The 15106-nt window shown below is 42.8% G+C and overlaps 1 protein-coding gene across 1 annotated transcript in view; it reads right to left on the bottom strand.

Annotated features, from left to right (window-relative positions):
* The window catches only part of RAPGEF1 (Rap guanine nucleotide exchange factor (GEF) 1), a 51389-nt gene extending 36889 nt beyond the window's left edge, over positions 1–14500 (bottom strand). Inside the window, exons 1-6 of the mRNA XM_009084585.1 lie at positions 14367–14500; positions 10012–10190; positions 6735–6891; positions 2159–2247; positions 1616–1768; positions 110–233 (exon numbers count right to left, since the gene is read on the bottom strand). Of these exons, the coding sequence (XP_009082833.1) occupies positions 110–233; positions 1616–1768; positions 2159–2247; positions 6735–6891; positions 10012–10190; positions 14367–14474 (810 nt within the window). The 5' untranslated portion in view covers positions 14475–14500. The remainder of the gene's footprint in view (positions 1–109; positions 234–1615; positions 1769–2158; positions 2248–6734; positions 6892–10011; positions 10191–14366) is intronic.
* Between the last annotated feature and the right edge of the window lie 606 nt (positions 14501–15106).

Genomic DNA, 15106 nt, shown 5'->3' with positions numbered 1-15106 from the left:
GGGGCTGTTTGGGCGGAGCAGAAATGTGCAGGTCACAGCATTTCTCCCAGCTTTTCCTACAGATCACAGCATGTTTTCCTTGGCTTTCACAAAGGGGTTGTGCCATTACCTGTCTGTTGATTCCAACAGGTAAACTGGACCCACTGGTAGCTCGACTCATGGGGGCCACAACTGCCACTCTGGTTGGGGAAGGTGCTGACTGACGTTTCTTAGGGGGCAATGCTGGTGGAGGGCTGTAAGACACAACAGGCATTGAAGCTCCATCACTCTTCCAGCAAAAAGAGTTTTCAAGTTGTTTTCCAGAAGGACGTTGACTTGCCAGGCTCAAAGTTCACAGATTCTTGTCCAGAGCTGGCCAGGAGGTGCTCAGCAAAGTGTATCCACTAACAAACATCAATTCAAGAATATTCTCACAGGTAAGGTCCTGGTCAGTGATTTATTTTTTAAGGTTGTAAAAGAGTTGGCATTTCTCAAACAAAAACAATCGCTGGCCTAAAACATATTTTAATGAAGTCAATTAGCATGGCAATTATTTCTTAACTTAAGTGGTGAAAAAACAAATTAAATCTCTTGGTTGACTGAAATGTTGCTCCCATTCATAGGGGTTGCTCCTCAAACCTTCCAAGTTTGAAAAATGTTCAAAGTTTCAAAAATTTACAGGACAGGAAAATTCTTTTTCTGCCTTTTTCCTTTCTTGGTGAACGTCAGGGAACACGAGGGTCAGTGCTGCTCTCACTGCACACTCTGAGGGCTGATGTTTTGGCATGAATCTGCTTCACAGACACATTAGCAGTAACTAGTGAGAGTTTAACCCCTGCACTTTTAGTTTTTGCTTCTAATGACACATAATTCTGGTAATCATCAAGCCTGTGGAGTTCCCAAGAGCACACAGATTTCATTCCTGGAACATACCAAGGAAATTTTCTTATAGCCCATGAGAATTCATAAAATACACAGAAATGAGGTTCTTTTGCCAGCCACAGCCCTTGATGTCATATTTTCAAATTAACACAACGTGTATTTTTTCACACCAGCCTTTAGCAGCAGTACTAGAGTAGAAAAACATCACACACAGAGACCAAAAACCTGCAAATTGGGGGTTTTCTCTTCCTTCTCAAAATAGAACACAGAAACTTTCATGTGGTTACTCGCAGAACAGGGTAAGAACAACCAAGCACAAGATTTTTTTCACACACTATTGGCTGCTTTCACTCTCAAGCTGAGAAGCAATGCAGAACAACCTGGTGCTGGAGGACACGTTGGTAACTGCCAGCTGAGGTTGAAGGAACATTTCCCACTGGATAAAACAGCACAACACACTTGTACAGTGTGGAATTCACACAGTTAAATGAAGTTCTTATGGGTTTATGTGATGTTTCTCATGCATGGATCTCAGGGCATGGCACTATCCTCACATAAAGGGGAGGAAAGGAAAACACAGAAAATATTAAGACAGAACAGAAAGTTGTAAACAGTCAGGGAAGGATTACCCTGGAGAACTGGAAATTCAGAGGTATCACTAACCCTCCTCATGAGCTCTCTTGTGCACATTTTGAAAGGCTGTTTAAAACCAACAGGCTGGTAAGAGGCACTGAGCCTGACTGGCCAGGATTACCTGTTCTCTGCCACACGAATGCTAGGCAGAGGGGGTTTAGGAGGTGCAACTTCCTCATCCATGGAGTCAGTCAGTAGCTCATTGGATTGAGTCATGTTAGTTGTTTTGTTGAGGATCTCCATTTCTCGGTCTGTAAGGGGAAGTTCTGATGGGCTGCAACATGCAAAACACAGATTGTAGATGATAAACCACAGCTGGAATGCAGCCTGCTGACAGATTCATACCTATTTTAAATCATATGCAGTATGACAGGCACCCACAGCAGAAGGCAGAATTTGCATCTGCAGGTGGAATTCCATGTGTATGCAGAACACAATGTGCACATGCCACAGCCAAACAAGATTTCATTGCCAGATTTTGGGTTGTTTCCTATCATGGCACATTCTCTTTTAGTGATCCTACTGAAAAGGATGGGGCTATATAAAGAACACTACACCACCCTCTGTGAAGAGTAATTGAATGCTTTAACTCAAGCAGAATAGACAGAAATTATCCCTTCTATATTAGTCCTGCACACAGAAGAAATCCTTGTCAGTGACCCACCTGTCAGATTTACATGCTGGTAAACTGGGTTTAACTGGGCTTGTGGGAGAGGGATGCTCCTGCTTTTCAATTGTGAGTCTGACCAGCTCCTGATGGATGGAGAGAAGAAAAAGAGGATAATCATTATTTGCTGAATGCTGCACTTAAACATCCTAAAACAGAAAGGGATGACAGTGCAGTGAACTCTTGGTTATCTCAGATTATGGCTCAACTCAGAGAGAGCTGAGCTGGGTATAAATCTGGTACAGAGCCACACGAGTGATGCAGCACTGCTGCTAAGGAGCAACTTGCAGCCAGCAGCAGCTTGGTAATACTGGAGTTAAGTTCATAAATCCCCTATGGGGATCCTGCCTAAACCCACATATGTGTCTTTTTGTTGTGCTTCCTCTTTCCTCTATGGTCACAAGTGTGTTCCGGTCCCCACAACACCCTAGATAATGGCAAATTGGGTTTACATACATAAATGTAAGTACACAACAGTCTTTCCCAGTGGAATGCTTCACCCAGCCAATTAGAACACTAAAATTGCTTGATATTTTAGAAATAAATACATATTTGTGCCAAAAAAGCAAGTTTTCTGTAAGGTGCCCAACAACAAATTAAAGAGTGAATACCTTTAGCAAAGACCTGCTGCTCCTGCAGCCACCTTTTAACCACAGCAATACAAGTCTTAATCATTCAAGGAGCTACTGCAGTGTATCTGTTATAGGCAGATAAGGCTCTGGATAAAGAGATAAGGGCATGATAATCCTCAACTATATGTCTGCCAGCAGTCAAGGTAACAATCACTCACGCCAGAAAGATGCAGAGAACGTTTTATGGATGTCTGAGGCTGACAAATAGATCTCCTGCTCACAAACATGCCCTCTTACAGGCAGGCTGGAAAACTGGCAGTGCTTCCTGACAGTATTGGCTTCCCAGCATATTACGCAAAGGAAACAATAAGGGATCAATTTTAATACGTTTTTTTTTTTAAGCAGCCTGAAGTACAGTGTCATCATTCCAGTATCATCTTCATGTCCTCGTTTGCTGAGCTTGGAAATAACTGGCATTGCTCTCGCAATGCAGTAACTGCAACTGGAATGGCATCACCATCATCCTTCTGAGGACTGAAAATATTCTAGTTCTCATATTTTTACATAAGACTATTTAGAGATGAACTTCCATGGGTTCACACACACATAACAAGAGGAATAAAGTGAGGCAATGGATGCACAACGGACAGCAAACACAGTCCAACTGTCCACCACAGCTGATCTTGGTTTCCATGTCCTACTTACATTCTTGGTGTGAGCTTGTGCTCCAAGAGAATGTACACTGTGTTAACCAAAACCATGACACTCAGCTTTCCAGAAACTGTCCTGGAAAATCCCACGCAGGGGGAAGGAAGAAGGAGCACAAACACATCACATACAGATGTCCAAGGGGACTAATGCTATGAAGATGTTCCTGCCTGGGGCAGATGGACAAGAACCCTGGCAAGAACAGTGTGTTCTGAGAAGTGCCCTGGTGAGGAGAAGCACAGCAGCAAGCTGACCACAGCTGACAGCCTGGCCAGCTCCCACCTCTGAGGACAGTCACATTCCCCAGCAGGGAAATACTCAGCAACAAGAAGCAGCAAACCCAAATGGGCTTTTGACAATCTGCCAGCAACACTGTGGTAGCCAAAGTTACACAGTGCATAGAAAAGTAAAATAATTCAGGCCCTTCAATGACAGAATTGCCACAGTGGTAACAGACACTGAACTGACCTCAGACCTCTCTGCTGAGTGCCCCCTCATCAGAAACTCTTTTAAAAACATGTACTTTCTTTTATCTTCTTTTTCAGAATGGACAATCTTTAACTAAAAATCTTGCTATTCCTCTCAGACATTCCCCTATAAAGTTCACAGACCACCACTAGGAAAACCAGCCATGGGACCTGGGAGCCTACAAACCCCAAACAAAGCTTTTGCCAGTCACAATGGACACAGAGTTGTCCATTATATGGGAATATAAATAAAAACAAGGGAGAGCACCAATCAAATTTGGTTCAAAAGTATTTTTAGAATGGTTTAAACTATCGTGATCATGGAAGAAAAACCACCCAAAGCACCTCCTACCAGAGGCACCAAGACAAGGTATGATTGCTAATACTTGAGAGGATCATTTTCCTTCAAACTTTGACAAGTATCACCAGCCCCTGACTGTTTCTACTCTCCCAAAATGAGAACTAGCATTTGAAAATCAAGCCAAGCTCTTCAGCATACACACAGAGGTAATCAGCACACAACTGAGCCAGATGCACATTATGCTATTCCTTATCAGGAAGGAAAGAGATTCCTGCAGCAGTAATTAGAGATAATTAAAGCCTCTCTACAAACTTATGCTACTTCAGCAAGCTGGAAATTCCAAAATGAGATGGATTTTTAAGAAGTTACGTAATCAAAACAAGGAATTTTTTTTCCCCTTTTAGATATGCCCAGCAAGGCCTTAAGACCTAAGATCAAAACATCAAGGAACAGAAGTGAACAAGTGACTCCTTTATGCTCAATTCTGAAATTAAAGGGGGAAGTAAGCACTGAAATGTGGAAGTGGATCTTGTGTGATCTGCCAGAAAAACAAAATAGGCTCTGCTGTGGAGAGAAGTGTCCAACTTCTCAGTTCTGCTTCCAGATCTGAAAATTGATTTGGCCCTTCTAAAATAAACCTTGTTCTTTGCTATGCAGTGGGAGACGGGAGCATGCTGCTTCCAAATGCTGACCTGTTGATGGGCAGACACATTCACATCTCCCCAAACAGCCACACATCTGCTCTAACCATGCTCCAGGCTGACCAGACATAAGCCAGCTCCAACTGGAAGGCCAAAATAACTTAGTCTAGCAACAAAGCAGAAACTGATATAGCCACGCTGCTCGGCAGGGCTCCATAGCTCAGGCTTAGCACTGCATGGACATGTATGTGTTGCTTCCAGTTTGGGTTGGCTTGTGTAGCAACCACCTGAGACCTTCCCCTATCTGAGACCTTCCTCCAACCTGAGACCTTGCCCAGTCTGAGACTTTCCTCCAGCCTGAGACCTTCCCCCCAACCTACACAGACACTGCTCTGGCTGGAAAGCAACAGCTCCTGGGGGTTAAATATTGCTTGAAGTCAAAGGACAACGTGTGCCCAAGTCTCCTGCAATGCGACCACACAACTCTGTCCTGGATCTGGGGATAACACATCTCTCCACAGGATTGTGCAGGTTCATTCAGTGATAACTCACCATTTGTTGGGTTATTACAGTGCAGATAGCACAGCACAGATTTTCACGTTCTGCAAATTGCTGTTGAATTCCAACAGTAACAGCAGCTGAGACTTTAGGCTAAACTCTTTTTCTCTCTCCTGCTGTGCAAATTTAAGACCAGCTTTACTTTTCAAATCTGGAGCTTAAAGTTAAAGAGCATATTGTGCAAAATAATCCTGGAAAATCTGTCTTCTTTAGGTGATGGAAATGTTTTGTTTCAAAGATATTTATTTAAAAGGCTCATAAAGTAATAGATTTTAGTATCTATGGTTGAGCAACATTAAAGAGATATACAGAGGATGCAACACCACAACAAGAGGCCTGAAAATGTGATAGCCAAAGCTGGGAGATCCATTTCAGTTTTGCACTTGGCTCCAGTTTGAGTACAGTGAAAGAGGTCTGTTCCTGACACACTAATCAAGGTGAAACACCTACTGCAGCTCTTAAAACTCTACCCCAGCTTTCCTTTCATAGTTGATTTAATCACTCCCCTTTAGATTCAGCTGTTGAAAAAGGTTCAACTTTCTCTACAGTTTCCAAAATAAGATTCCCAGTATATATGCCCTAAGACAAGGTCAAGCAAAATTTTGCCTGCAGTGCTTGGACAGGTGAATGATGAGCCCAGAGACAAGTTTGGGACACAGAAATAATGGGTTCCAAAAGCTTACTGGGAGGTCGAAGGAAATCCAACAGCTTTCCCAGGCTGGAATGGGGAGGGAATGCTACAGGCAGGTCTCACAATGGATACAAAGGGTTCTGCTAAATGTTTCCATTAGCTATGCAAAACTAATCTCCAGAAAACTGAGTTTAGCTCATCACCTGTTCCACGCCCTAATGCAACTGCTGAGAGTGGTGATGTATCACTGACAAATCCCTTGAAATTTATCTTGAAAGATGGAGCTGGAGCCTTTGATTCTCTGTGGGCATTGACAGGAAGCATTTTCATTTTATTTTGCCTAGACAGAAAATATGCAAACTCTGTCTTGTAATCCGCATGGGAGACTGGGAATGACTTGCTGAAAATTTAATACAATGCTGAATGAAGATTTATTGCTTCTTCCAATTCATCCAAATGCCAGGGTGAGCATTCCAGAAGTTCACACCAATAGCCAAAGTGTTTGTGCTAGTCTCTAACCAGCACTCCAAGAAGGATCATTTCTCTTATGAAGCAGTTGATTTCAGGGGTAGTTTACTAGAGGCAAGAATAGGACGTTCCTATCTTACCAGCACTTAAACCCCTTTTTCACACAGATCTCTTCTAAAATACATTATTATATACTTGATTTAATTTACAATATTTGTCTCATGTACCTTGACTCCATCCAGAACAGCTTTGATGACATTCTTCACTGTTGTCACCATCTCCTTGTCTTCTGAATTCACCCCCTCCAGCATCACTTGATCAGACCAGCGGATGAGATTGGCCAGACTCTGGTACACACGGTTGTAGCAGGAGGAGATGGCAGAACTGCACAGCAGGGGAGGAGATAGTTGAGAAAAAAAGAAAAAAAAAAAGAACAAAATGCAATTATGGAGATATTATCAAATGTTACAAGAATGCATTTCACACTTCAAAGTGTGATTGTTCTCCTTTTCCCTTTGACATTCAGAATTGGTGTCTAGCAGGTGGCAAAGCTCAGGCTGCAGTTGCTCTCCTGTTCCCTAGCAGCACATGGGCTGACAGTTTGAAGGCACAAACCATCAACAGCTCATTCCCAGTTATCAGGAGGAATTGTCTGGGCTGCTGGTTAACACAGCAATGCTAAAAATAACATTCTTTCCATTTTAATTTACTGCCTTAACTTCAGAGGTAAGTATTTAAGTGCTACACTTAAATTTAAGCATATTATTTGGGTATTATCTATGGTTTCCTTCTTCCTTATTAACTCTCCCCCAAAAATGTCTTGGATCACTAAGAGCTGACTCTATTCATTCCTCTACAAATCACTGTCTGTTTACAATGCCTGAAAACATGCAATTAAAAGTACTTCTTCAGAGAAACTGAACTGAATGAATCTCAGGTTTGAAAGAGGAAGGGTGTTGCTTTGTTTTGTTTTTAATGAGAAACAGAATTGAAGCTATTGTTCTGAAGGGGGGGGGGAAAAGAATTTTGGAAGGATGACAACTCTAAATAAAAGTGAACTGTAACACAGTGCTTCCAGGCATTTTCCTGGCCATTCTAAAAACACTGACTTCATTACTAAACAAGGTGGGTTAGTGCTGCTGATGGCAACGCTTCAGCAATTCTTTGTCAAGTTACATCAATTTCCAACTGCATCAAAACCATAAACAGATAAGAGAAGGTGTAATCTTGCAATCATTTTGGATACAAGTGTTCCAGATCTTCCCATTCCGGTTTGCTATCCTTTTTACATTGGCTTGACTCCAGTCATTTCATTATCTGTGAGAAAAGAATCGAGCCCACAAGTTTCAATGGGTTTCTTTAGGTGAATGAGGTTTGCAGGACAGGGGAAAGAGCTATTTGTCAAGTTACAACCAGGGGATACAAACAATGGGAAGGACTTGTTGGGTTGTTTGTGGAGGATTTTCTGAGCATGCTGCTTGCCATTTGTTCTCATTTCAAATGAAATTAGCTTGCTAGGAGATAGTTCCTAAATAGGGCCCTCCCCCAGCTCTTTGCAAGGCTTTGATTTCTTTGCCATTAATCTCAGTCTGCTTCCTTCTAAGGAGGCAGTAATTGAAAGCCCATTTTGTGCTAGATTTAATTACTTTTTTCCTTGATGCAAATGCTTCCCCTAAAGCAAAAAGAAGCCCAACAATAATTGTAGGGCTTTCTTCTACACTGACACAAGTCTTGCTCCTTTTCTTGAGGGGGATTTGCCATCAGAATCACCCCTTGGTGACCTGCCACTACTCAAAAGGAATGAAGCACACAGGTAGGCATGAAAGGACATGACTTTTTGGGAAAACCAGATCCCCTTTGGGCTTTTTGGGAGGCTAAGCAAGGCAGAGCACACACATGGGATCTGTGCTTTAATATACAGTTTCCACAAAGAGAGACTTAGCACCGTGTCGAGGACTCCACTGAGTACTGACTATGAAAATTCTGCTTATATGGGCAAATATGGGTATGCAACTGTTGAGTTTGCATTAGTTCAGTACTAAGAGAGAGTGTATATGAAATGTGACAAACAGAAATGCCTGAAAAACTGCTGCTGCTGAACACCACTTAGCTGATAGTTATTTCCAAATATAATCTTGGAAGGAAAGATCACCCAGCAAACACCCACTGAATACATAAATCAAAGCCAGCGACTATAAAGATAACATGTTCTATCCTAAACATATTTTCTGACATTTCACATGTTCTCCTGGTGCAAGGGGAAAGTTTGTTCTTTCTTTTATTAACTGAAAGCAGGTGCTTGTCAGGAATTTAATGGCTGTGGGATAACAACTGAAGAAATTTTTGTGTCTCTACAGAAGCCTGAGGAACATTCCCATTCTAACAGCTATTGCTCTTTGTGGTTTGACAGATCTAACCTAAACTGGATCTTTCCTGTCCCATTGCCTCCTCTTCACTTTGCCAGACACAGCCCTGGCCTATGCATCAGGGCCAAACACAGCTGAGCAGCTCTGTTTGCAAAGTATTTGGCATCCTACTGTTGTCTTGATCATGCTGTAAACCCTCCCTGTGCCAGCACTGAAATAAGCATCTTGAAAGGAAAAAATCTGGAGATATTGAATGGAAAACCAAATAGGAACAGCACAAAACCTGGCAGGATTTCAGGAACCAAACACCTGCATTTCTCTGCTTAGTTTTGTGCTTTTCTCTGTCTGTGCTAAATTTGTCCTTTCCATGTTATTCAACAATGTTTGCTTGTTTTCTGTCAATCAACTGCTCCAGCATCCATGGGATGAACAGCAGCTCTCTCTATGGCTTGGCAACTCCACAAATTCTTATAATCCATTCTGAGCTTAGCTTTGGCAAATTTCTACTTCTTTCCTGGCTTCAAACCCATTGCCTAACTGGTAAAAACATAATACACATAATCTGTTAAAACATAAAACAATAATCTGTTGAGTGTGCATAGGAAAGAACTTGGAGTGGTTAATCTGCTGAAGTACATCTATTTACTTCTGCATCTGATCCAGTAAAATCCAAAAAAAGCAGCTAAGAGTGCAGGCTCAGACTTCTCTAACATCAGGGTGGATAAATTGAGCACAAAAAAAGGATTACTCTGGAGATAAACTCTTTTTACAGGTAAAGCTATTGGATTTGTTAGCTTTTAGGATGCCACCACGGACTGCAGAAACAAGTATAAGCATCTGAGAAGAAAATCTTGCTACGAATGACGAATTTCTAAGTTTATGCTAAGAATCATCCCTTCCTCCTCCCTGAAACCTTTCTGATTTGCTTTATCTTCCCACAGCACGAGCTGCTTCACAGCAGGGAATCTGCTTTTAAATGATGTTTGAAAACCACCACATAATTAGTAAAAATAGCAGCCACTTCATTAGCCACCACAGCATTTCCTGCCTCCTGCACGATGCAGTTCTTGAGACACGAGGAGGAGAAACACTGGGAGCCTCTAGGTCTGTCACAGCCCCAAAATCCAAGGAAACTTACCTTTGCTGGATGCGTGGATCAGTTTGCACCAGGGGCAGGATGGCTTCCAGCACTTTGCTTGCTGAGCCTGGCAGCATCTCTAATACTTTCTTATCAATTGCCATTTTGTCCACAATAGTCTTAAAGTAGCGCAATGCACTGACGACCTCCTTCTCCTTCTCCTCTAGCCAGGATACATTCTGAAGAGGAGGAAAACAAGGAGAGATTGGTTGAAACTTCAGGATTTTTAAGGCCAAGGCTCCTTGAGCACAGCTGAAGTACAGCAACACTTGATGAGGCATAGTCCATGAGGTGTGGGGAAACTCTCTTCTACCACAATTACTACCCAAAGAACAGTTAGTGCAAAATGACACTTGTACTTTAACTTTCTGAACTACCTGCATTCTAAAATGAAGGCTAATCTTGACCAGTTTTAGGCCATGATTCACACTGCTGATGATGTGAAGGGCACTGCTTTGAAACCCACAGGCCAAACTGGGAGGGTGAAAAGAACAGATCACAGAATCACAGAATGGTTTGGGTTGGAAGGACCCTAAACCCCATTTCATTCCATCCCCTGCCATGTGCAGGGACACCTTCCACTAGCCCAGGGTGCTCCAAGCCCCATCCAGCCTGGCCTGGAACACTCCCAGGGATGGAGCAGCCACAGCTTCTCTGGGCAACCTGTGCCAGTGCCTCACCAGCCTCACAGGGAAGAATTCCTCTCTCATACTCTGTCAATTTGAAGACATCACCCCCCCATCCTGTTGCTAGATGCCGTTGTAAAATATATGAAAATCTCTAGATGAAACACTCCATTGAGTCTCCAAATTAAGACATTTCATGATGCTGCTGGAACAAGGGAACTCACACACTTTCCACAGGGACAAACTGTGAAAGTTAAGCTTTGGCACCGGTGAATGAATGTTGCAGAAGGGAACAACTCACTGGAATTGTGGTCACCAACTTCCATGCCACCACCAACACCAAAAGAGGAAATTCAGGAGTGATACATGATACCTTAATGACATTCTGGACAGGGGTATTTTTTAGAAGTCTACCCGAGTATGCCTGGAGGACCTTTAATGCCACAAGTAGTTCCTAAGTGAGATTTAAATTAACCACTAAACACTGCTAGAAAAGGAGCAGAGAGCTTAGCAGAGTCAGGTTTCATCCATTATCTCCTCAGTAAATTCAGCTTCAAGAATTAATGACCTATGGGCATTGTGTGCTCCCCACACTCTTGTCAGCTGTTAAACTGCTGCTTTTCTGCAAAATCAGGCCAGCAGCCCAAAAGGTTTTAGGAAGAACAATTTATAGGCAGAACTGGTTAGTAATTTGGGGCCAGTTGCATAAAAGGATTAGAGTCCCAAGTTTCATCCAGCTCCATCTTTAGAAGTCTAAGTCCCAATCCAAGCTCTCCAAACCACCCTGTCATTTTCCTTCTCATCTGGGAAGTGCCCAAACTCCACTGCTCTGACAATTTTTGCTTGCCAGACACCTCAAGTTCTGATCTGCAGCCTACAGCACCCTAAACTCCCTGGCTGAGGAGCATCCTGGCAACTCACAGACATAAAAAATGACATTTCCCATTTTGCAGGCATGTGCCACAACCACTGCACAGCTTATTCCAGGACATGGAATCATAAAAACATTTAGGTTGGAAAAGACCTCTAAGATCATTGAGTCCAACCATTATCCCATGGAGAGGCTCAATCCCTTCCACGAAGGTTTTGCACTTCATACCAAATGATGACACATTTCAGGGATCAGAGAGTCTGTACATTCCCCAAGCGACTATGACTGTGGCCCAGCGGTCAGAGCTCCCAAACAGAAGTGAAAAAATGTGGACTGCAGTTCCTGCTCCTATGGCTGTTTATGGATTTCATTCAACAACTGTTTCCTGTGCAAAGGCTTGTGACTTAATAGCTTAAACACTCTCCTGGCACTCAGGAGGGATGGGCCTGACTCTGAGGGTTCAGGGCTGACAATGACAAGTGGAAACACAAATCCTTCCGTTGAGCACACCAAGGCATGTGAATCCAGACACTGTTTGGGACACAGCCCTTTTGTCTGCAGCTGCCCTGCTAGCTCTTTGAGTGACATTCTCTAAGAGCACCTTTTAATGAATCCTCCTCCGAGGATCAAAATGGATCATACAGAGGTGTGTGTATGTGCACACCACCCCCAAGAAAGCCTACAGAACCACAGGATGGTTTGGGTTGGAGGGATCTTCAAGCTCATCTCATTCCAACCCCTGACATGGGCAGGGACAACTTCCACTAGCCCAGGTTGTTCCAAGCCCCATCCAACCTGGTATTTTGAACACTTCCAGGGATGGGGCATCCAACCATTTTTCCTTTTGTGCATTAAAAGAGAAAAAAATTCTGGCAAAACAGCATCTCCTCTCCACTCCTCTGCCTGCCTGACACACATAGATATTTTTGGCTAATTCCTGAAGTTTTCCCTTCAATAATCATTACAAATGTATCATGTATGAGGCACAGCTGTCCCAGAAAGGGTCACAGTGAGCTGTACAGAATACACCCAATTACAAAACCTGGAACAGTCTCTTTTTCCCCTGCATTTTGGCAGTGAAAAACCTATACGTTTGCATACAGTGTTGAAGGACACTAGTGTTCCTACAATATGCCCACGATAAGAATCTAAGTCAGGGTCCAGGGGACAAAAGGAGGCTCTGAAGAAAATTTCCCCATCTAGGTATAAAGGGGAAGAGGAGAAGATGCTTGCACGGACTGAGCATAACCTTCAGCTTATACATAGAGATTTGACATTAATTTTTGGTATTGCTATTTCTGCTCTACAGTGATTATCTACTTCAAGAGCACAAAAATAGCATCTTAAGTACTTAAGAGGGAGAAAAGGATGATATTTGGTTTATCAAGTGTGTCTTCTGACAGAAAATCTCCGGTTTGTCAACTGATGTCTACATTCCAGTGAGAAAACCTGGCGACAATCCAGACATATCCTCTTCCCCACTCCCTCCACACAAAGCTAATGAGCTGACTACATCTAACTAATTGATTAGTTGGACAGTAGCTATGAAAATAGATAAGGAATAAGCCAGAAATCAACAATATTTTGCAGTATAAAAATGTGTAAGGCTTAACTAATCACGTAGGTAATAAAAATTATTACAAGTGTTCTGTTTTCCAGTAACAAAATCCCTATGTGCAAATGATACAAGGCTTTAATGTCCAGCATGGCTTATTAGTAAATCTTCTTGCACTGTTTTTAGAGGAAAGAAAGAAAAGCAAAAACTTCTCCTATTATTACCATGCTAATATGTATTTGCCATAGAACAGCATTTTGAAAAGGCTTTTCATTTTCTAATGCATTTCATGTGGTCCCATATCAATTTGAAGGTATCTCAAAATACCACCCTGAAACATCATTGGAATTAAAAGCCTTCAAGGAGTACTCTCAGATTATTTTTTTGTTGTACTTTTTAGATAGCAGTGAGCCATGCAAGGTGCTCAGCTTCCGGGAAGCATACCCACAGCCTCCTGAGGGAAAAAACCTACAGCCTGGGAAAAAAACCCCTCCACATCTTCCACATGATGGTGTAAAATAGGGCAAAGAAGGCCTGCAGCAACTTCTCTGGGTGTTAGGCAACTCAAGCAGCCTAAGATAACTGTATCTTGCTGGCTGCTCTCAATAACACTGCAACAATCCGCAGTAGAGATAAGTTTTAAAAGTTTGCATGTCTGGCACTGCACATTGGATGAGGCTTTCAACAACTGGGAAAGATTTTGAATTATCATAAATAACCTCAACTGTTCTTCACTTTTGGCTTCGATTTATACTTGCAAACTGACTGCAGCAGTATGGTTACAGAGATAGTCTCCAGCCTACATAATGAGGTCACAACAGAGAGGAGATAACCCTGATAGGTTTGTGACCTCAATTCTTAGAGGACCTGATGTATGTCAGGTCCGAGGAACAGTTTGCTGGGATCAGCAGCTGCTTGAATGCATCTGTTCAACTCTCCCTGCTGATATCATCAGAGATTGAGCACGTCTTTGGATCAGCTACAAGGATGTGCTTGCCTGGGTTTGGGGTTTTTGAAAGGATCACACCCCAAAACCAGGCAGTTATTTGGAAGCTGTAAGCATAACCCACAGGGTGTGCATGAGGGGAGGATGTGTCAGGCCATACACTATGATCCATAATGAGCTATTTAAATGCTATGGAAAGAGGGCTCATCATGCTCTAAATAACCATAAAGTAACCCTGAGGATCCCTGAGCTGCAGAATTCTGCAGAGGACAAGGTCAGGCACTGGATTATGATACGCTGAGTAGCAGGAAGCAAGAAACCAACAAAACAAAAAGAACATGGCTTTTGGCTGCTTACTTTGTTCACTGACTTCTCTGGTGTTTTCACTGTCAGCTCTGCTTGCTTTCCTTTCTTTGATGGGGTTCTCTTTATTTTTGGTGAATGAAACTTGCCCTTCAACTTCATGGTGAACGAGGAGAGATGAGAACGCTCAGAATCTGGAAAGACACAGAAATATATTACTGGATTGGGGTAAAACCAGGAATGTTGTGTTACAGCATGATCTGGAAGACACTTTTACCATGTAAATTCATTGAGAGGAACAGGATAAAAGAAATAATAAATTGTGGCTCTCTATTTTGTTTCCCACCACAATATCACCCTCATTTCCTGCTTCCCCCCCCCCCTCCCCCCCGGAGGGAGCAACGCTGCAGAGCAAAGGCAGGAATAGTGGGATCACTACTGCCCTGTGCCTTGGAGAGAATAGGAAAAACAACCTCTCTTCAAAGCACTTATCTCCAGCAGATCCCAAAGTACTTTACAAAGGAGGCAATCACCATCCCTCTTTTGCAGATGAGCAACTGAGTCAAGAGGATGAAGTGAGTTGTTCACAGACTCTGGCAGAGCAGAGCTCGTGCCCATGTCCTGGCTGAGGTCAGTAGCCACTGTGGGTGTGGAGACAGGGCTCTCCCTGCTGCCCAGGACTCGTGTCTGGAGAGGAGAACACAGTTAAGGCAATGCCCTTCCCAGGATGCTGATATCTACCCACTGGGTAGCATCAGTTTTGAATGTGGCTCCATAGACAATATGACCCAAAT

The sequence above is a fragment of the Acanthisitta chloris genome, unplaced genomic scaffold, assembly GCF_000695815.1.
Source record: "Acanthisitta chloris isolate BGI_N310 unplaced genomic scaffold, ASM69581v1 scaffold31411, whole genome shotgun sequence".
In the NCBI taxonomy this organism is placed as follows: Eukaryota; Metazoa; Chordata; class Aves; order Passeriformes; family Acanthisittidae; genus Acanthisitta; species Acanthisitta chloris.
The sequence above is the reverse complement of the archived record's forward strand: the minus strand, read 5'-3'. Positions and strand labels throughout refer to the sequence as shown.